This window comes from Lepisma saccharinum, chromosome 1 (assembly GCF_977018435.1).
Source record: "Lepisma saccharinum chromosome 1, izLepSacc3.1, whole genome shotgun sequence".
NCBI lineage: Eukaryota > Metazoa > Arthropoda > Insecta > Zygentoma > Lepismatidae > Lepisma > Lepisma saccharinum.
In genome coordinates, this window is record NC_139229.1 from 96,075,636 (window position 1) to 96,098,042 (window position 22,407).

The following is a 22,407-nucleotide window of genomic DNA, read 5'->3' on the forward strand; positions in this document are numbered from 1 at the left end:
GAGAAACGTGGTCATTTTAGGAGAGGTAAAATAAATATAATTAAATATCATTCCTAATTAGATTTCAAACATTGTGAATTTTATTTTCAGGAAATGATTTACAAATTAATATTGAAATAAAGGGGCTTAACCCCAATAGGCCCCCTTAAATATTTCATTCGTGAATACAGTACTGATTCCTTTCAATATAACCGTAATGTAAAATTATATCACTGCAATGTAACTGAAATATCACAAAACCTTACGGAAATGTATCTGTAATGTTCTCCTGACATGTTTCTGCAATGTTACATTGACACGTTTTTGTAATGTTGCACTGACATGTTTCTGTAACATTACGAATGTTATGTTAGATTCGCGGACATTTTTACATTGCTGAAACACAGTAATGTTTCGCAATGTTGCTGCAATGTTACATGTTTCACGAGTTACGTATCCGTAACATATCTGAAACCATGTTGTGCTGTATGGGAATCACGGGATCCCGGGTTCGATACCTGGTTGAGGTACATAGTGGTTCGGATTCCACTTTATACTGTAGGTCCAGTCCTCCTGATTAGCTTATGTGTGCATAAACTTAAAAACTACAACTCGATTACTTTATTCAGAATCGAGGCCTTGACAAATCGCGCGAGTTAATCGCAATGATGAGGTTGAATGATGATGAGATGAAGCAGATGACGAGAGAAACACAGTGAATTATACATACATTACCCAAGATGAACCTTTTCAATTGCATAGCGACAAACGCTGTCGCTGTGTAACAAATGAGTTTTAGGTTCGATTCCTGCTGGAAACACATTGCGCATGGTTCGGATTGCACGTTAACTATAGATCCGGCCCCGATTAGTCTAACTGTGCATAATGTGCACCAGTGGTCGATTTGGAAATAAGTTACTCAGCTCAGACCTCTATTTTGATACAATCCGTTTTGTGTGTCATTTGTATAAAAATAAATCGATTCCCATTCTCTCTTCATGACCACAAATTCCGCTCCTTTCTTTAATTGTGCGACACATGAATTGTCCGAAAGTAAATTTCACATGTATCGCGTTTGTTGGAAGGTGTCCGTTTTAGCCACAAATCTAAACTCATTTTTCACTTGCGACACTCACACGCAAAATTAATATGTCGCACAAGTCAGACCGTGACACCAACTGGACGAAAATCAAACATTTTATGCATTACAATAACAACTTAAAGCGTTTGTTTTTACACTTCAAAACACGGCCATGTGAATCTAGATCAAAAATCATTGATTCATCGAGTTGGTGTTTTAAGTTCACTTTATGAACAGTAAGGCTAATTGGGACTGGACATACAGTTTAAAGTTTGATCCGAACCACTATGTGCCTTCATCGGGTATCGAACCAGGGACCCCTTGATGACGAGGCGAGGACGCTACTCTGCGCCATCGGGAAGGCCCTAAGCCAAGCGTCAGGTTAACCTTGCAGCAGGTTTTATGTATCAATCCGCGCGAGAACTGAGCTCAGAATCTTCCGTGCCAGTCTTTCCTCAACCGCCGAGCTGCTTACATCGGAGACACTGAGAAAATCTACAGTATTGCCAACCGCACAACACATCAAAACCCGCATGCATGTCAAGTGGATTGTATTTTTGCTTCTCTTTGTCTCCTGAAACATAACATTTTAAAAGTACTTTCTGCGCATATATTATTTAATAAATGTGTCATTAATATAAGAGCGAAACAACTTCTAAACATGAGAGCATGTGTGTATATTTCGAGCACGCAAAAATAAAAATAAACAAAGATAAAAGTAAACAACGATAGGCTCCTCTTGAATTTAATGACAAATTATTGTTTTTGGTTTAGAAAGAAATAGATTTATGAAAAACTTGGTTGCTTCGTTCGCAATACATCCGTTACTGTAAGACACACGCACTTCAAGTTGTACCACCAAAAAAGCATGATTTGTTATTGGTGATATATACAATCAGGTGCATTGTCTGTCGCTATTACTCTGGTTTCAATTTATGAATCACTTCACTAAACCAGGATTCAAATCTTGGTCTGTCCATTTCTTGCTGATAATCACCCTTCCCTTTCTTTGCGCGGAACAGTAAATATGCGCCTTCAACAAAGCTTTCATTGCCGCCAGTGGGTGAAACAATAAGCCTCCCCCTTCCCCTCATCGTCGGTTTCTTCAGCCCTGGCGGTGGTTTTGCATGGTGGTATCCTTCCATGGTTTATTCCCCCTTCCCCCACTCACCGAGTTGAAGGACGTCTCGTCCAAATAATAAACATGTTTCTTCTCACTGCGATATATTTTAATACCGCGGAGATTCTTTTGTCGTCAAACAACAAACAATCGTTTCCTCTTGCTAAACTCAAACCGCAAATCATTCAACACCCGTGATACAATTCGTGTGCACATTGACGGCAAATCACCTCACGCCCTGTTTTACTTTGATCTTGTTGCCGCAAGGAGGATTATGCATTTAAAACAACTTGCTTGACTTTGAAGAACATTTCCTTTCGGATGAAGCCCAAAATAACATTCGGGTAAAACCGCGCGCTGAACAGGAGATTCAGCCATTCTCGCCGCTCTACAATAAACATAGGGTTAAAATAGTGGGAGGTGCAACACTGGTATCGGCGATTTCACGCGCTCTGCAACGCATTCAGTCTCGCTCGACTCGCTCTAAAGTTTCAATGTCTCTTCAACGCATTACAGATTCGAGTTGGCGAATCTGCGGTTCTAAGTTCGTCTGCACAGTGATTGCAACCAATTAAGTCCATACCTGCTAATCAATGTATTATTTTGTCTGTATATTACAAATAAAATAACTGTTTTCTTGCAAGTATGCAGTTGTGTCGGAATAGAACCCGTCTCAGTGGAACTATATTCTTGCGCGCACGTTTGGATCTACATATGCTAAAACCTGCTGCAAGGTTGACCTGACGCAGGGCTTAGATCAGAAATGAAAATGGCCGTATGATAAGAAACCCTTATTCTGGGGTTTTAGGCTAAGGTCGAAGGTTCGGCACAGCTTTTTCTCCAAGGGAGCGAACGTGAAAAATCCCCGAAAATGCCCAAATTTCAGCCCCCTGCCAGGACCCTGACAAGTCCCTCCTTGAAATTACCCCTATGGTTTCTATAATAGCCCCCACTTGGCTATCTCGGATTTTCGCTCAGGTTCACAGTTTAGGCTACTAGCATTAATATAATATAATTGCAGACGCTATTGTTACCTTTCTCATGCCTAGACTTCGGATTTTTAGGTCCTAAAAAGTGTGCTTTTAGGTTCCTAAAATAGGCTCTAAAAATCCCAAAATAGGTTCTAAAAATCTTAAAATAGGCTCGAAAAATCCTGAAGTAGCTTCCTCAAAAAACTGAAAACTGTTCAAAATCCCTGAAAAATACTGATTAGGTATAATCGTTAGAGAGAACCATAAGAAATCTTAATAAATATATTAACAACCAATTATTAATTTTCTAACCAAATTTTCATTTGAAAACATCATTTTCAAAATTATCCACAAATTGTTGTAATACTATACTTGTGTTGTTAGCAAAAGTTACATTGTTGATATGAAGAATGAATTACGCATGAATAATTTGCTGCACGATACCTGGATGGCAACTCACCGGTAATCTCCTCAAATCAGGGAATTCTGTGTGAATTTTTCTCCATTACCTGAAACATTCCACCTTTTATTAATCCAGATCGCATTGAATTTATACTAATTTATTAATGCCCTGAGGCAAGTTTTGGATACATAGGAATCGCGCAGGCCCTTTACATTGCTAATATTTTTGTTTGTATGTATCTGGTTGGTGAGAGGCGGTAATCAGTAAAGTTGAAAAACATCTGTTTGTACTCTTGAATTTTTGGGAAGTTCACCTTGAAAACCGGGAATTATAGTTGAATTTTATTCTAAAGTGGTCACTCTGAATACATAACAATCTTTTTCACGTTATCCACAGTCAAACTCTGCCTTTTGCTTGTGTGCATCATCTTAAATGCTGAAAATGATCTTTCAACAAAAACATAGTCAGTTGTGCAAATTTGAATGCTGAAACGTTACTTCGGAAGGCGTGAATGCCAGAAAGTACCGAACTGACGCGAAAGTGAGTAAGACCACACGGATCACAAGTTTGTACTTTGAACTGTGCAGGTAGGCTAACAATGGCGGCAGACAATTTGCCTTGTTTGGAGCTTTGAAAAAAAAACATTTTGGAATTAAAAGGGAGGGAAATCGACTGAAAGTATGTTCCAAACACGTTAGTCCATGATTTTTTTCGGTACCAAACCGAGCAAATACCTCTGTGTGCTATAAAAATCCTGTAAAACCTTTAAAAATATATAAAAACCTAAAAAAAGTCTTCATCTAGGTGCACAAACCTAAAATAGGTTCTAACAAGCAGGTTCTTTAGGCACTATAAAAGTTCATCAGTTGTTGCGTTTTTTTAACGAAACGCTGACGTAACTTATTATTTCTTACATACCTGTAAAGGAAAAAATAGGTCTACTCATGACGTATGATCGACAAGGAGCGCTCGGCTGTGGACGGCGCGTTGGGGGAAGAGTGCGGGGTGCTGTACGGTACAACTCAAAGTGCAAGAAAGAGAGAGAAATGAGCGAGTACACTGTTGGCCATTGCTTGGCTACTTGTGCGATCAGCTCCAATAAATAAGTGTCAATTTAAGTGCCAAGTTTAAAATTTTACTACCGGTATGTTTTTTGGCATCTTAATTTGTGCACTTGGAAACACATTTGACAAATTTTTGTCTTGTCATATCCAGGGTTTGAAAAACATTGACGTGATACTACAAACACTGAGCCGCAAAGAGTGGCTTTGATTTCCTTATCGTTTTTTTTTTCTCATCCTAGCGCCCTTTCCTTGCCTATTTTTGCTATTTTTAGAGCATAGAAGTTCTGGCTCTATGCTGACAATGGAAACAGAATTGGAAGAGTTAAAGGAGTGTGTTAAAAAATACATAGTCATTAACTCTTCTCCGCGTTACGTTTCGAGAACTCTGGTAGAAAATTTGATTCAGAATTTAGGAAACAATTGCCGTAATTTGAGATTACATGTGAGATATCAGCATAATGGGACGGCAGATGATCAAAGAATGCATTACCCTAATAGCGTTCGTGTTCATATTTGTGATCCTCTTCGGACTACCATGCTCTCTGGTAATCCCAGGTTTTACTCTATAATTCCCAGACAGGACCAACGGGTTTAGCAAATTTACGGCGTGCTTTGAGGAAGATGACTCTACCGACACCTGTAATCACAACGGAAGAACTCACAACTGGTGTACTGTTGGAAATGTGAAAAGAACGATGTTTCTGTATTGAATTTACAGTAAACCCTCGTTAACACGAATCTCAAGGGACCGAAAAATCAAGAGATAGTGTTAAAAAAAATCGTGCTAACCGGCGACTCAAATTTTATTTTTGCAATACAGTTCTTTCTACACATTAACCATTTACAATACGTATTATGTATGTCATCATAGAAAACAGTACTACAGTAATTAACTTTTTAAAAAAGTACTCATAGATCATTTTCTTGTGAAAAATTTCTGTATATTGTGCTGTCGCAGACGGGAACGCAAATGCCTTGTAACTTCATGGCCAACTGTACTCATATCTTCCGTAAAACTAGCGGTCAATTCGGATCAAACTCGTACTGGCTACATTTTAAAGAATAGAAAAACACATCTGAACACACAACTAAATTTGTTGGTTAAATACGTATAAGCTCATTGTTGACGCGATGATCGCGATTGTCGAGCAAATGCACCCAATTTTTAATCTTGATGTTACTCGTACTGGCTATGTTTTAAAGAATAGAAAAACACATTTGAACACATTGTTGATCTGAATCTGTTGGTTACAATACTGTATAAGTTGATTGTTGGCAAGATGATAGAGATTGTTGAGCGATTTCTTAAATACCTAACAGAGGAACAACAGAAAAATAATATGAAAAACTTTGAAAGTTCGTGTTGAATGAGATCTAACGACGCAACGTTCATTAAACAGTTCTTAATTCGTGGTAACCGAAATTCGCGTTAACCGATAAAACTTTCTATAAGATATAATACATCCCTGCCGGGACCAACATTTTGTTCATGTTAACCGAGTGTTCGTCTTAAGCGAGTTTGTGTTAACGAGGGTTTATTGTATATTACAACTTTCCTTCTGTTACTCTGTCTGTATCTCTCTAGTCTCTGTTTTATCCATCTATTTCTCTCTTTTATCTTTTATACTTCTCTTCCTCTTTTATTTTTTATTTTCATCTCTCCCTCTCTCTTTCTCTCCAATTTCTCCCTATCTTTCTTTCTATATCTTAATTCTTGTCTCTTTGCCTTTCTTTCTATTTTTCTCTTCTTTCTTAGCTTTTTCCTTCACTCCCCTTTCTCTCGCTGTCTCTTTCATTCCCGCTTCCTTTCTCTTTTCTGCGTTTCTTTATTTTTCTGTTTCTTTCTCTATTTCTCCGTCCTTCAGTTTCTCCTTCAATCTTCCTCTCTTTTTCTCTGTCTCTCTCTTTCATTTTCTCTTTCTATCCATATTTCTTTTCTCTACCTCTCTCTTTCTTTCTCAGTTTCCTTTTTCTTTCCTTTTTATTTTCTTTTTCTCTCTCTCTTATCTATCGCTTTATGTCTTTCCTGTTTTCTTTCTATATCTCTCTCATTCTCTTTCTTTTCCTCAGGTTTCTCATTCTTTCATATTCTCCGTTTCCTTTGTCTCTCCCTTTATTTCTCTCTCTACATTTTTCTCCTTCAGTTTATCTTCCTTTCCTACTCTTTGTCTTTCTTCCCTTCTTCCTCTTTCTCTTCATCGCCTCTCTCTTACTCTCTTTCTCATTTTTATGTTTTCTTTCTTTCTATAGGCCTATATCTGTTTTCTCTCTTTTTCTTCCTCAGGTTTCTTTCTTTTTATCTCTTCTCTATCGCTTTCCGTTTCCATTTTTCCATGTTATCTTGCTTTCTAGATCTCTCTTTTATATCTCTATTTTTCTCCTTCAGTTTCAATTTATTTTCTTCTCACTAACACTCTTTCCCTCTTGCTCTTTTCAGAGAAACGAGGACAGAAAGAGAGAGACATGGAGGGAAGAGGAATTAAAGGACGAGAGAATGAGATAAAAATTTCTACTCTTGCAGTAAATCTGAATCAATAATTCTGCACTCTCATAACTAATCTCCATATCGTTCAACATATAGATAAAGACTTGAAGCATCCTAAGCACTACCCATCAGGATGGATGAGCTATCACAGTGTCAGCACATGTGGCGATCCATCCTCTTCAGCACTTTTTGACAACATTCGGGCATTCTTGCAGTTGTAAAATGAAACCTGACAAGAGGATAAAAGTGTGTCTTTGTCAGCGAATTTTGACTTTATATTTTGGACCGCGATGGCGCCAGTTTCGTTCTGCATCTTTATTGCATTTTATTTCCGAGACGGTCGCCATCTTGTAGTGTCTGCAGTCGCTGGGTTAATTTAATACACGTTCTTTCACTTTCCCCAGCATTTTCCTTCCCCTTTCAAAGGTACTAACTAGCTGAAGCTGAATAGAGGTATCCTTGTGCAGACCTCCGTGGCAGAGTGGTTAGTACAGCGCGCTATGACGCCGGCCGGGTTCGAATCCCGACCGGGTCATGGTTGTTATTTGTTCGTGTCCCTTCATCAATTTCATCATATCATCACTCATTTGCCAAAAGTGGCAGAAAAGCGAAGTCAAATAAACCAAATCAAAATTAAAAAGTATTCTCTTGTCGTGGTCGTGTCCGTTTGTCGGTCTGTTCGTCCGTCCATCTGTGATAACAACCAGAACTCGAAACGAACAAGTATATAAATCCAAAATGGCGAACTTGCTTTACAAAATGGTGGCAAACACGCAAAGGTTTTTTTTTTGGGTGGGGGGAGACTCTCATGGGAATGAATGGGGAAACATATCTAAACAAATTCTAAAATATCCCGCTATGTTATCTTGAATTTCCATGTTCGGGTCCACATGATCAAAAATCTAAAATGGCGAACTTCTTTTGCAAAATGGCGGCAAACCAGTAATGGAATCTTTCTGTACTTTCCTTGGCAAGAGACATACGTTCAACAAATCCTAACCTACTCCACTTTATTACCTTGAATTTCATTTTACCTACTTTTGCAGTAATTTACCGCCTAAATTACATTGCAATTTATGTAATAATGTTCTCATATAATAATGTTTTTACGTTCTGTCACTATAGACATTTTGAAACAATTATCTTATCTACATGCACGATATCAGTTTTTTTTGTCACATATAAAACTGTAAAATAACGACATCTATATGCTCTCACAATGTATTTGGCTCTGGCAACACTGTCATTCATGACAAGGAAAACACTGAAACAGTGTAAATGATTAAAAACAGCGGAGGATCGTAAAATAACACAATAAACTGTTGCTTAATTGGCCGTAATCTTTTTTAGGGCACGGCCAAATCTATCGTTGTTCGAAACAACCCGACGCGACTGCAGGCATGGATTTTTTGCAGCATCTTTAGAGTAAGATTGATCAGCTTTACGGTACAGTGGGATCCATGAGTATTGCCATGCAAATTGTCCATGACTATTTTCATTAATTTTTCTCTTACATCTTATGTGTTTTTAAGCTATGGATTTTTATGTATGCTGCTCCAGAAGTTTGTTTTGAGTTTTCTTTTAATTCTTGAAGCTCTTATTGGGTCTTATAAAGCGCACAAACATAGTGATGGACAATTTCCACGGTAATACTCATGGATCCGACTGTACAGTGGGATGATTAGTATTATTATACAAAATGTCGATCACCACTTTATTTCACGCAGAGCGAAGTTGAAGAATTTGAAAAAAAAAATGTATCGAAAAAGTTGACAATCACTGCATCTGCATCAGTACAAATGCTTTCCTTACAAACACTTAAGATGTGGAGTTTGGTTTGAGTTGCTCTTTTAAGTCCACTTTATGCACAGTAAGGCTAATCGGGACTGGACCTACAGTTTAAAGTGGGATCCGAACCACTTGTGCCTCCACCGGGTATCGAACCCGGGACCCCTTGATTACAAGGCAAGGACGCTACCACTGCGCCATGGGGGAGGCCCTGCTTAAGATGTGAACAACTTGCCTAGTTTTATGCATTTCACCGTACCACATTGTCAATAGCTAATGGCTGGCTAATGATATGGTTTACTTAACTTCGATTTACTGTCACTTTCGGTTACTTGCGAAGATGAGGATGAGTGATGCACAAATAACATGCACTAATGATAGTCTTGAAATTTTAAGATAGTCGCTAATTTTAAAGATAGTCTCGAATTTTAAAGATGGTTTCGACATTCCAACTTCCAAATCCGCCGAGGAATTTACAGCAAGATAGGATGTTAAGATTTTATGTTTATTGCCGGGAGAGGTCTCTGTCCTTGACCGCTATTGATCTCAGGTTCAGAAGGTAATTCGCGCTACCAAACTTTGAAAACCAGAATCATTTATCGTCCTTCTTAATTGTATTGGAAACTTGATGATCTGGTTTAACTAAAGGAGAGGAGTTATGCGAATTAATGAAAGTATAAATTAACTTCTTCAAGAAACTTTATAAAAATTGGTGATCTAATGACAGTTTTTAAAAGTACAATGCTGATTTACTACTTTCAACTTTGCCCATACATTTAAAGTGAGTTTTGAACCATTCTGCGCCTCCACCGTATATCGAATCCGGAATTTAATATTGAGCACGAAGACGTTGTTAAGCCCGGTATCACTTGTTGCAAACCAGCGTATCGTATCCCGTTCCGTATCAATTTATTCGAAAAAACTTGCAACGCTCAGTTTCAAAATGTGAGAAAAGATACGCAACTGATACCCATCGCTCATTTGGCGGTTTTTCCCCGTCACATCAAAGGAAGGATACGATACGCGGTGGAGGGGCAATGTGAACGGACATGCGCACGTTCCGTTGCCTCGTTGCATCATCGTTCAGTGTGTAGTGAGCTCTGTGAATGACAGTACGTCCCATTGTCAATTTTTTCTTTAATATATTTATTATGGAGTGGAATAAGGAAATAATATTGCATTTATTGATATATATATCATCGTCATTTGACACCAGACTGTTAATAAAAAGAAGGACCACCGTATCCCACTCCCGTATCAATCATGCTACAGGTTGGATGATACGGAACGGAGTGATGATAAGCGACAAATCAGGGTCCGTATCGTACCAATGATTGATACGGAACGGGGATACGATACGCTGGTTTGCAACAAGTGGATACCGGGTTTTAGAGGGTGGAAACGCTGCATTTAAACTGTGTTCCGTTCATAGTGTGTTATTTCACAATAAATTCTATCTTGATGAGCATTGTAGTTGGAGATTTAATAGTGGCAACACTGCTGTATATACGCCATGAAACGGAACCGCTGATTCTCACTTATACCACATGTTACTTTGATACGTAAGCTAACTCTTAGTAAATGGACTCTTCCTTCCAACACTAGGCGCATGGGCAGTGACGAGAAGAATAGAGTATCGTGGGAGTTGGCGGTCTAAAGTTGTGTAGTCAGAACCCCAGTAATGTGAAAGTTCTGATGATTCTCGCCGTACCTCCAAGACAGACCATCAATACGCAGAACTATTACTGTTTATTTTTGGAGTATAACCTGCGACCTGCGTTGCGAAAGAAGAGGGAGCACTTTCTGCTGAATCCTCCCATCATTTTGCAGGACAATGCTCGGGCGCATTAAGCTGTGGCTGATTTGTTAGCTCGATGGGGCTGGCAGGTGGTCTACCAGCCCCTGTGACTTTCATTTGATCCCTAAGATGCATTCGCTTCGGAACTGTTCCAGAAATTCTTCAGGCAATAGACCGCTTCATTCAAACCATCAACAGAACAGGCACTGCTGCAGGTATACTACAACTTCCACATCGCTGGCAACGGGTTTTACTGGTGACTACATCGAAGGACTGTAAAGGTTTCACAGATGTATCTCTTTCGTATCATTTGTAAATTAATAGTTGCCACTATTAAATTTCCAACCTAAGTATATGTTGGTTGAGTGAACAAAAGCAGTTTCTAACTTTCACGCTAGTACTCTATCAGAGAAGATGCAGTCACATAAATACCACAGTCTAAAATAACCGAACGAAGAAGTTATAGATAGTTGAGAACTATGTATAATTTACATACGAATAATTCTTTGTCAATTAATTGAATTATATAAAATACATTTTATTTCAAATTCGGTTATTTTACTTTGCTTGGGTTAATCGCGGCGGTGAGGATGAATCATGAACTAATGAAAGGGAGTGGTTAGTACGTACAAGCCGTTCAAAGTTCCCTGGTTGGAATCCCGGCCTGGGCATGGGTGTTCTTTGCGAACGTCCCTTCATCATCATATCATTACTCATCCTCTATTTCAGTTATTTTACGTTGAGAGAGATTCTCAAATTGAATTTGTTTGAATAATGAAATCAAACTGCTACCAGTTCAAGTCCCATAAACAATTAAGGTGGGATTTCTAACATACCACATTCATGGTTTAATGAAATCGAAAATTCAGGATCTATTCTTGTAAATATATTGCCAATACATGGTCACATGCGTGGATAATTATAACTTTCTTCCATATATTTGCAATTCTACGCTATTAAGGAACTTGGAACAAAGTTAGATAATGATGTTCTTAGGAAATAGCAAACAGCAAATAGAAACAATATAACATCGTTTATCTCAACTTGTCAGGCACAGATTCCGATACACAATGGAGACCCGCGTGTTTCCCGTGTGTCGACCCGAGAGGCATTGTGGGTAAACTGTAGAGCTCTGTGAATAAGTCGAAGCGGAATCTCTTCTACAGGGAGGTCACAAAGTGGGCGTACCCCCCTTTGTTTGCGATACTACAGTGGTTGTTGTTATTATAGCGATGTGATCACGTACCTGATAGTTCACTTGTCCAGGGCATCGGTATGGAGACCATCACGATCGTAGCACAGCTGAATTTTGCGCCATGTCCTGGTAGATGTTTTGCGGAGATGTCCCGGCGTCACGTCCTATCAGCATCAGAGAGTTCATTAACGTGACAAGAATGGTACGGCTTGCACTTTACATCAAGTTTCATGTGCTTCATCATGGTCGAACGATTGCAAATCGACAACAATGAAACATACTTTCCGACGAAAGCCCAGGGGTACGCCCACTTTGAGGCCACCCTGTAGTAAAAGACCAGGAAACAGCAATTGTAGAATTTGATTCGCCGCCTAGGCACAAACAATAGGGAACGATGTGCCCGGCTTCACCAATTCAAGACTCCTGTACCTATAGTGCGGGACATGTAATTAGGCGAATGATAGAATTTTACGCAGTTGCCACATCGCTGACAGTGCCATCACCAACAGCAAGTTTCGGACGGAGCTATACGACAATGTATGTTGTTCTCGTTTTGTCCGCCTTTGTAAAACACGATACAAAAGTGTCGTCACTGTTTGTTGGAAAGTTCACACATGAAGGGAGGGAGTATTGAACCATGGACCTGGCAACGTTGCATGGTAGACGTTGTCACATCGTACCGATGACCTCACTCAATTTCCCTATCACCCATTTCGTGGTACGAGCGAAATTTTCCACAGTGATCTTCCTTTCTTTTGCAACGTTGTCAAAATAACAATCTAAACTTTTACATAGTAGAAACATGCACCAAAAATGCATGGCAATTGTTTAACTATTATAATTGAGCGGCTCAGGATTAAAACTTGTTAGTTAACCCACACTCCATTCAAACTTGAGTTAACATTGGGTGTAGTTACTGTATAGACTCCTCTTGCTCCTGTTAATTGTAAGAAAAACACAGGAAGGCTTAGGCAAAAGCTACTATGCAATGAACGAACATTACTAACTAACTAACAAACTCCCTAGCCTTCTTAAACCCGAAGGTTCATGGCTGCAGCAACACAGGCCTTCCATCTTTCCCTATCTTGAGAAAGTTCTATATACTCTTTTCCATCCCTACCGATTTCCCTTAGGTCCATCTCAACGTTGTCCCTCCATCTTCGTCTTGGCCTTCCTACAGGTCTCTTACCATCAGGTTTCCCAACAAGAATCCTGTAAACTCCTCTTTCCTCTCCCATTCGTGCCACATGGCCTGCCCACCTAAGTCTTCTTGATTTAATTATTCTAATAATATCTGGACATGAATACAAATTATGTAGTTCTAAATTATGTAACCTTCTCCACTCACCTGTCTCCTCATCCCTTTTAGGTCCAAAGATTTTTCTAAGGATCTTATTTTCAAATACTCTCAATTTATGTTCCTCTTTCAATGTAAGAGACCAAGTTTCACATCCATATAATACTACAGGCAAAATTACTGTTTTGTATATTTTAACTTTTAGTTTCTTAGATATTAAACGAGAAGACAAAAGTTTATGAAGGGAGAAGTAACATGCATTTCCTGAATTAAGCCTACTTTTTATTTCCTCTTTAATATAATTTTCATTTGTTAATATTACTCCTAAGTATTTGAATTTGGAAACTGGTTCAAACGAGTTGTTATCAATAATTAGATTTTGATTATTACCTAACACTTGGTTTCGGCCTGTAAGCATATATTTAGTTTTCTCTTTGTTAACTTCCAAACCTATCGCTTTAGCAATTTTGAAAAATATTTTAGCATTATTCTTAATTGTATTCACATCATCCCCCAGTAAGTCTACATCATCTGCATATGCTAACAACTGAGTCACACCATTTAATTTTAGTCCTTCTTTAGTTTATTTTACCTTCCTAACAACATATTCTAAGGCAAAATTAAAGAGCAATGGAGATAATGCATCTCCTTGTTTTAACCCATCATGAATTGTAAATTTGTCAGACATATTAATACCCACACGAATTTTACTTTCTGTTTCACTGGTGCATATTTTTATCATACTAACAAGCTTCTTAGGTATTCCAAACTCGACTAATATATTATATAATTTATCTCTTTTGACCGAATCATATGCTTTTTTGAAATCAATGAATAGCTGATGGGCATTTTGATTATATTCCCACTTTTTTCAAGTGTCTGTCTGATGTGAAAAATTTGATCTGTAGTTGATCTGTTATGTTTAAATACACATTGATAATCACCTATAATTTCATTAGCATATGGGGTTAGTCTTGTTAAAAAAATGTTAGATAATATTTTATATGTTGTTGAGAGTAGAGAAATTCCACGGTGATTATTGCAGTTCATTTTATCACCTTTTTTAAACACAGGAACAATTATGGATTCTTTCCACTGTTGAGGGATTTCTTCTTTATTCCATATTAAACAAATTAATTTATGAATTTGACATATTAATGAATTTCCACCATATTTAATTAACTCAGCTGGTATTAAATCAATGCCAGGTGCTTTGTTATTCTTTAGCCTTTTAATAGCATCTTTAACTTCAGTCAAGTTAGGTTCTGGAACTAAAGGTTCTGCTGTGTGGACTTCATTTACTTCTGATTTATCTCCTACATGGACATTTAAAAGGTCATTAAAGTAGTTCTTCCATCTATTTAGAATATCGCTTGGGTCAGCTAGAAAATCACCGTCTTTATCTTTTATCAAGTTTACTTTAGGTTGCCACCCCTTTCTAAACTCATTTACACCTTTATATAAATCTCTGATATTTTTATTTTTGCTGTATGTTTCAATTTCGTTAATTTTGCTTTTCAAGTAAACTCTTTTTATACTTCTAAACTTGCGGTTAACTTCTCGTTTTATTCTATTATAATTGTTTAGATTTGTATCATCACAGTTATTTAACCACCTAAGTCTAGCCTGATTTCTTATTTCTATTAGATTATGACATTCATTATCAAATCATGGCTTACTTTTTCTCGGTTTATGGTATCCCATACTTTCTTTAGCTGCTGATTCTATTGCATTACGTATGTGCTCCCAATTCTTATTTACGTCTGTTTCATTTATATTTTCATCATCATTTAAATCCTGCCTAACATCAAATCTATTTGACAGTTTAATTTGGTAATCTTTCTTAATTCTTTCATCAGTAAACTTTCCTGTATCAAATTTTATAACTTTTAGATTTTGTTGCTTATGATTTATCACTGAGAGTCTTTCTCTTAATTTAGCAATTACTAAATAATGGTCACTGGCACAGTCAGCACCTCTATGTGTACGAACGTCAATTATACTAGTATGCCTTCTCTTATCAATGAGAATATGATCTATCTGATTGATTGATTGATTGATTTAGTTTATTTTACTTCGCGTTTTGTGCCTCTTGGCTAATTTGCGAAGATGAGGATGAGTGATGAAATGATTAAATGGATGAAAATGGACATTCACAAACAACCATACCCGACCGGGATTCGAACCCGGGACCCTTGGCGTCGCAGCGCGATGTGCTAACCACTCGGCCACAGGGTCGGGCATGATCTATCTGATTATGAGATTTACCATCTGGAGAAGACCAGGTATATTTATGGATATCTTTATGTTTAAAAGTGGTACTTTTCACAATTAAATTCTTTGAGGTTGCAAAAGTAATCAATCTTATACCATTATCATTACTTAATTCATGAAGACTTTCTTTACCAATCGTGGGTTTAAATGTCTCTTCTTTGCCAATCTGTGCATTACAGTCACCTAACAGAATTTTCATATCATACTGAGAAAATTTATCAAAGACCTGTTCTAACTCTGTATAAAAATCATCTTTAGTATTATCATCTTTATCTTCCGTTGCTGCATGTATGTTTATTAAAATAATTTTACACCACCTACCCTGTAAAACTGCATATGATATCCTATCATTAATAAATTCTACTGTTTTAAGAGCCGAGATAATTCTATTATTTATGAAAAAGCCTGTTCCAAAATTATGATTTTCAGTACCACCATAGAAAAAAGTATAATTTTTAGTTTTACAATTCCCTTCTCATGGCCACCTAACTTCCTGGACAGCAACTACATCTAATTTATACTTAACTATCTCATTAACTGTACACTGAAATGCCCCAGGCCGGTAAAGGCTCAGAACATTCCAGGTGCCTAATGTAATATCCTTATTCCTAATGTAGATCTTATCCTTAGTCCAGGGACCTCCCAAAGTAGTCCCCACCCGGAGATCCGAACGGGGGACTATTTTACCTCCGGAATATTTTACCTTGGGAACATCCATGGCCTTATATTGCTGTTTCTTGACATTTTTTTTACAGTGCAGAGTTGTCAGCTCTACGCCTAACCCCCAATATGAATGGAGGAACTACTACACAAGACAAACAGAAAAAAAACACGTGAAAATCTGGGAATGGCTTTATTGTTTTTCAAAGTATTCACCCTTAAGATCGATACACTTTTGCATACCCTCAAACCAATTTTGAAAGCATTTTATCCACTCTGAAGCAGATACCTCAGAAACCGCTTTTCGGACTGTGTCAACAGCTGCTTCAAGCTACACAAATCGCTCACCACGCATCTTATTTTTCATGTGTAGGAACAAAAAGAAGTCATTTGGTGATAAATCAGGTGAGTACGGACAATAAGTCATTAATTCGACATTTTTACTGGACCAAAAATGAACAGTTTGATGTGCTGAGTGGGAACTGGCGTTGTCGTGGTGACGAATAATGCGACGATTTGGGTTTGATTTACCAAGTCATTGATGGATGATCTCTGTCAAACAAATTGTTATACCACTCATCATTTACAGTCCTTCGATATTCTAAAGCTATTGTTGCCACATGTCCGGTATAACTGAAAAAACGAGCAATCATTTGCTTGGCAGTACTCCTCAAACGAACAACTTTTGTTGGTTTCGGCTGACTTTGAAACACCCAAACAGTGGATTGTTGTTTAGTTTCGGGTTCGTATGAATAGATCCAAGTTTCGTCCCCTGTACCGATGTAGTACACCAAATTTGACTTGCCTCGGTTGAATTTTTTTGCATTTCTTTACACCAATTTACACGAGCCTGTTTTTCAGCTTCGGTCAAGTTGTGTGGGATCCAACGACTTGAAAGTTTCCGTACGTTCAGATGACCACGCAAAATCGTATGTATTGCTTTCATGTCAATGTTCAAGGATGCCTGAATATCACGGTATGTCACATGCCGATCTCTCAATCATTTCACGCACAGCATCAACATTACTGGCAACAACAGACGTGGGTGGACGACCTTCACGAAATTCATCACTGAGGAATGTGAGACAGGCATTTTTCTTAGTTCAATACGTTTTGTAGGTTATCAAGTTTTACTCCCGAACCGTTTCATTATTAATTGAAAAAAAGCATTTTATAGATTGCCGGTTGTAATCCGTAAATTTGGATATGGAATAAATTTGCAGTCAAGAGGTCTTGTGTTCCATCCGCGGTGATATCACATTGCATAGTGATTCGGATCCTACTTGATTGATTGAATTGAAAAATTTTGGGCGCCAGCACGTGGGCTATTTGGGCCCGTCATATTATACGGGGTCCTTACCATAACTAATTGTAAAGAGGCACCCAGCACGCATAAGGACAAAGGACAGGACAAGACATAGCCCTAGATTATACGTTCGCCAGAGCTTCGTTGGCCTGCAAAATTACTGGGGTGTGTACTACGTGGAAGTGAGGTTGACCTTGAGACTTGCTTCGGCAAGCGACAAGAACACAACGGCAACAGCGTTCAAGTGACTTGGCACTCGGTGGCGGGAACAACGCAGAGTAAGGCCAGCCGCACACCGGATCCGACACGACGTGACGCAACACGACAGGAACGCGCGACGCGACAAGGCGAGTTAATTTGTTGGCTAAAATGTGATAGAAGATTTCGTCCATGTATGAAGTGTAGGTCTAGGTCTGCTGTCTTTCGTAATTTGCGAAGTGGATAATGATTCATTATAAGTATCACAGTTTACAGAAGAATCAATGTATCAATGTGTATGTAGAATCGATGTATCAGTTTATATGCTGTGAATTGAATATTCTAGCTATAATTTAACTTCATTTGATTGCTGGCTTTAAATTGACCCCATTTTCGGTCTGCGATTAGATGTCTGTGCCTGAAGTGAATGGATTCGTGTATGCGCATATCGTTTTGTCGCAAACTGTTCCACGTGAGACCAAATTCCATGGACCTTCGTTGTTTTGTCGCAAGCGGTCAGAACTGTCGCAAAGTGACTCGAGTAAAATTTTTCGTGCTGTGTGCGGCCTCCCATAAGGGACTGGTAAAACCTTCCCCGAGACGGTTTGCGACAAGAATGACTCATCACGTCGGATCCGGTGTGCGGCTGGCCTAAGAGAAAGCGGAGTATTATAATGCTTGTACCTTAGTTTACAGATATAAATGTTTAATTTGCATGAATAACTTGCAAAGCACATTCGTTTCAACATATGCGAGAAAGAGAAAATACACTTACCAATGCCAAACATCAGAGTCAGCAAGAAAGCGGTGCACGTGGTGAAAGAAGGAAGTTTGATTTCGGTCGCCATGGAAACCATGTCGGGCACGCTGAAAAGAAACATCGATCGTAGAGTTAAATCACGGAATGTAAAGAACATTACTCATGCAGCGAAAACATAGCCACTCTTTGGGGAATTGGAGCATAAAGAAAAGATGTGTGTCAACCTTACCTGTGCAAATTCCGCACAGCTTCTTCATTAATGTTTCCGCTAGAGGGAGCGGAGTGTAAACTTGGCGAAAACAAAAGACTTCTGTTGGAAGGAATCGTCTACCAGAGGGCGTCGCCGCAGCTTGGCGCATGCGTCTAGAGGTGAGAGGGAATTACTGGGTCACCTGAGTTGAAACTCCTGTCAAGGAGGGTAGACAGTAAAGTTTAGAAGCTGTGGAAGGTGTAGGCGACAAAAATATTTGTTTTATTTTAGTTACTTTTAATTTTTTTAACGTGGGGAAAGAGCTAAATTTCACAAACTCTGCTTCCAACTGTCTTCTCAGTATGCTAAGGCAAAAATAATTTTTGGAATCGCCTAAGGAAAGGAAGCTAGGTTCTTTGGCATGCTAAATTTAAAACATGTACGCTGTGGGGAAAGAGCTAAATTTGGCAACTCTGCTTCGAACTATGTGTCTTCTTAGGATGCTAAGGTAAAAGGATTTTGTGGAATCACGTAAGGCAAGGACCCTAGGCTTCTTTGCATGCTAAATTTAGAACATCAATGTTTTATTTCAATCCTCATCCACAGCTGCACTCGATGACTTCAGTATTTATGGTGGATTGATGCATTCATTTAATTGTGGTAGTTGAGTTAGAGAGAAGTAATTGCTTAATAAGAAAAAGTGTTTACCGGATATGCCTGGAGCATATATTCTAGGGTAGCTAGGCTATACAAGAAGTCCAGAAGTTTTTTTTTTTTTTTTTTTACTTTTTTCATGAATTCATATGCTCTTGAAATATGAGAACTAGTCTTTCGTTCAACGTACAAACAAATAAAATGAACAATAATTTAAAATGTAAATTCGGCTTTAGAGAAAGGAACTATTAAAATTAATGTAACAACACAGATCGTTAAAACATAGTGTTAAATAATTACATGAAAATTTTTGTATTCTGTATTGCTTTCGCAAGGTACACAATTTAATATCATTAATAATTTTCTTTCATATTGTGTCTTCATTTCGGTACGCATTCTATTAGACATACATTTTAATCACTCGCTTGGTTCACGCTTTCATCTTTGTAAGCATGCAATCAGTGGCGACAATTAGGGGGGGGGCGAGGTGGCGCAGCTGCCCCCTCCCACTATTTGCCACTTTTACTCCCGCAGTATGCTAAACCTTATATACCAATGGAAAGTAAACTGTCCCTGCCCCCCCCCCCCCCCAGTTTTGGCACCTTGTTCCCCCAGTTTTGGATCCCAATCGCCGCTACTGCATGCAATAAAAAATAATGTTGATGATGATGTTAACGGCAAAGAACCGCATTTCAGCACATTTTTTTTCAATTCGAACACTATACAGGATGGTGAGATAGTCCGCATCTTAAAACAGCATACGCCACTGATATATGCATATACAGAGAGAAGATAGAATGTATGACATTCAAGTAAAGCTAACTTCATTTTCCATTTATTTATTTAAATAATATAAATCTATGAAGAAATTGTGTGCCAGAAACAAATATAAAACTCATGTAAGTCTTCATATATTTATTACAATTAATGATCATTGATTTGTAATTTGTTTGGAAGAAAATTTCCGCAAAAAGTAACTGTAAAAGTAACTTAACACTTACTTTTCTAGTACCAGTACAGAGTTACTTTAAAACATGAGTGACTGCAACTCACTCACTCTTTGTACCAAGTGAGTAAGTAATTTACTTTCTGAACCAAGTACCAGTAAGTGTAACTGAGTTACTTTTAACCATGAGTCTGCTCAGAAAAGTAAATGGCGGCGAGGGGGGAAGTTGCCCCCTGGTTTTAGAACCCAATCGCCGCCACTGAGCCCACTTGTGCATAAAGTAAACTTGAAACCGAACTCAAACAAATAAATTTCCCGCGGGACAGTTCGAAGTTTTCCAATACAATAAAAACACTCCATTCGTTCTTCGCTTGACATCTCGGGGAACACACTCTCCAATCGCAGTTCAGTCCGCTTTGATTTTAAAAATATGATTCTAGGCAACTTTCGCTTAGCATTAGAACGACCGATTTCTGATTTCTGACTCCCTTCCTCCCCCTTTGCTCCTCTCCGACGCCCCTTAATACGATTTGCCATCATTTTCCGATGTGACGGAGTGAAGGTCATCCCAATCTGATGTAATTACTTCCCTAATTGGCACAGGACATTTCTTCGTCGGGGCGGAAATTTCCCCCTCCTCTTTTCCAATAAAAAAAAATTAGGTTCCTGGAAGAACCAGGGTGACCCAGCTCTCGATCAGAGCGACGGACATCCGATGCGACATTAAAATGTATCAGAAGATAAACCTTTGCCAGTCAGTTAAGCACAACCCACAAACATCCTCCTTAACATCCCTCAAAATCTCCTCAAGAAGCCTACAATTTTTCACAAACGTTCAAATTATGATCAATATTTTTCCTGCCTTGTCCACCCATAAAGCGGCTCTGGAGCTCACCCAGCATTGTGTACCTTGGAGCAGCCCTAGGGAATAAAGGCGGCCGAAGCGTGGTGTGATCACATCACCTCCAAAATGGTCGAGATCGAGAATGTGTGGAGCCCTACTCCCACGCCCCCTAAATGTGCTTTCATGGCACGGTGCTATATACGCGGGGAACTTTACCTTTACCTTGTACTTACAACCCCATAAATACGAACTTACCCCTTCCCCCCCCCCGACGGAAAAATCTTGGTAAACACCTCACCTTGGCGACATTCTTTCTGTTTTAGGTACCGATCCTGATACCAGGGGATTCTGGGTAAGATGTAGGGTAATCCTTGGACAGTTGGCGTAATTTTTGAATTGCTTAAATTAGTGACGACGCCAGTGGAGGGACAGAGGGACGGACGCCCGCCGGTCCACTAGTTTACCATCTCTGCCGGTCGAAAGCGAACAATTTATATTTGTCTTATTTTACGTCGTTTTTGCCACCTCTGGCTAATCACGACGTTGAGGATAAGTGATTATTACACTGTCTCTGAAATCTGTGAAACAAGGCCGCTCATGACGGTAGATTAGAGGAGAAAGAGAGTGGGCGGAGCAAAGCAGCAAACGGCTGGTTCCTGGTCGAATTTTCCTCTGCATGAACTCAATGCAATGTTTTAAATCACCGTGAATTGTTTACATCAACAGATTCCATAGAAGCAAAATTTAATCAGATTAAAAATTCATTATTTTCTATATGATCTAATGAGGAAAATTAAAAAATATATATAAAATATCATTCAAATTATATCTGACTTCTTTTGTAATTTATTTTTATTTATTTCAAAATTTAATAATTATGTGTTAACTTGTGCGTGATAGATAATTTGTACTCATTTCTCTTCTATCAATAGACGGTAAAGATACTGCGATTTGTGCTACCCTCTATAGCCCAAACAAACACAGGATCTAGTTCTTCAAATTGTAAATTTGTTGTCTGTGCAAACTAACAACAACAGGTTTTGTCAGTGTTCTCCTATTTAACTCTATTATTCTCATAGTTTCCAATAGAATTTGTCGCCTATAAAAAGGCTGGAGACAGAAATGTTGTTGAACATGCTGGGGCTCCTAGAATATTATATATATATATATATATATATATATATATATATATATATATATATATATATATATATATATATATACAATTTCATCATTTTATAATACAATATTTTCTCTTCAAATATAATTGATAAGTACATACATTATTTTCAGTCGGGTTCCTGAAAAGGTTTGACAAGGCGAATGCCTCATTATATTCTGCTTCTTTTAGTTCTCTTAAGAAATAATTAAGCGTAGTTACATTGAGACGACAG

At 38.3% G+C, this 22,407-nt stretch overlaps 1 protein-coding gene and 1 non-coding gene across 2 annotated transcripts in view; both read right to left on the reverse strand.

Moving 5' to 3' along the window:
- The window catches only part of LOC145985105 (uncharacterized), a 138,868-nt gene extending 120,191 nt beyond the window's left edge, over window positions 1-18,677 (reverse strand). Inside the window, exons 1-2 of the mRNA XM_083118717.1 lie at window positions 18,609-18,677; window positions 18,395-18,486 (exon numbers count right to left, since the gene is read on the reverse strand). Of these exons, the coding sequence (XP_082974843.1) occupies window positions 18,395-18,476 (82 nt within the window). The 5' untranslated portion in view covers window positions 18,477-18,486; window positions 18,609-18,677. The remainder of the gene's footprint in view (window positions 1-18,394; window positions 18,487-18,608) is intronic.
- Window positions 9,027-9,101, reverse strand: TRNAT-UGU (transfer RNA threonine (anticodon UGU)). Its single transcript has one exon. It is a non-coding gene; the product is annotated as a tRNA-Thr (tRNA).
- Window positions 18,678-22,407: the final 3,730 nt, after the last annotated feature.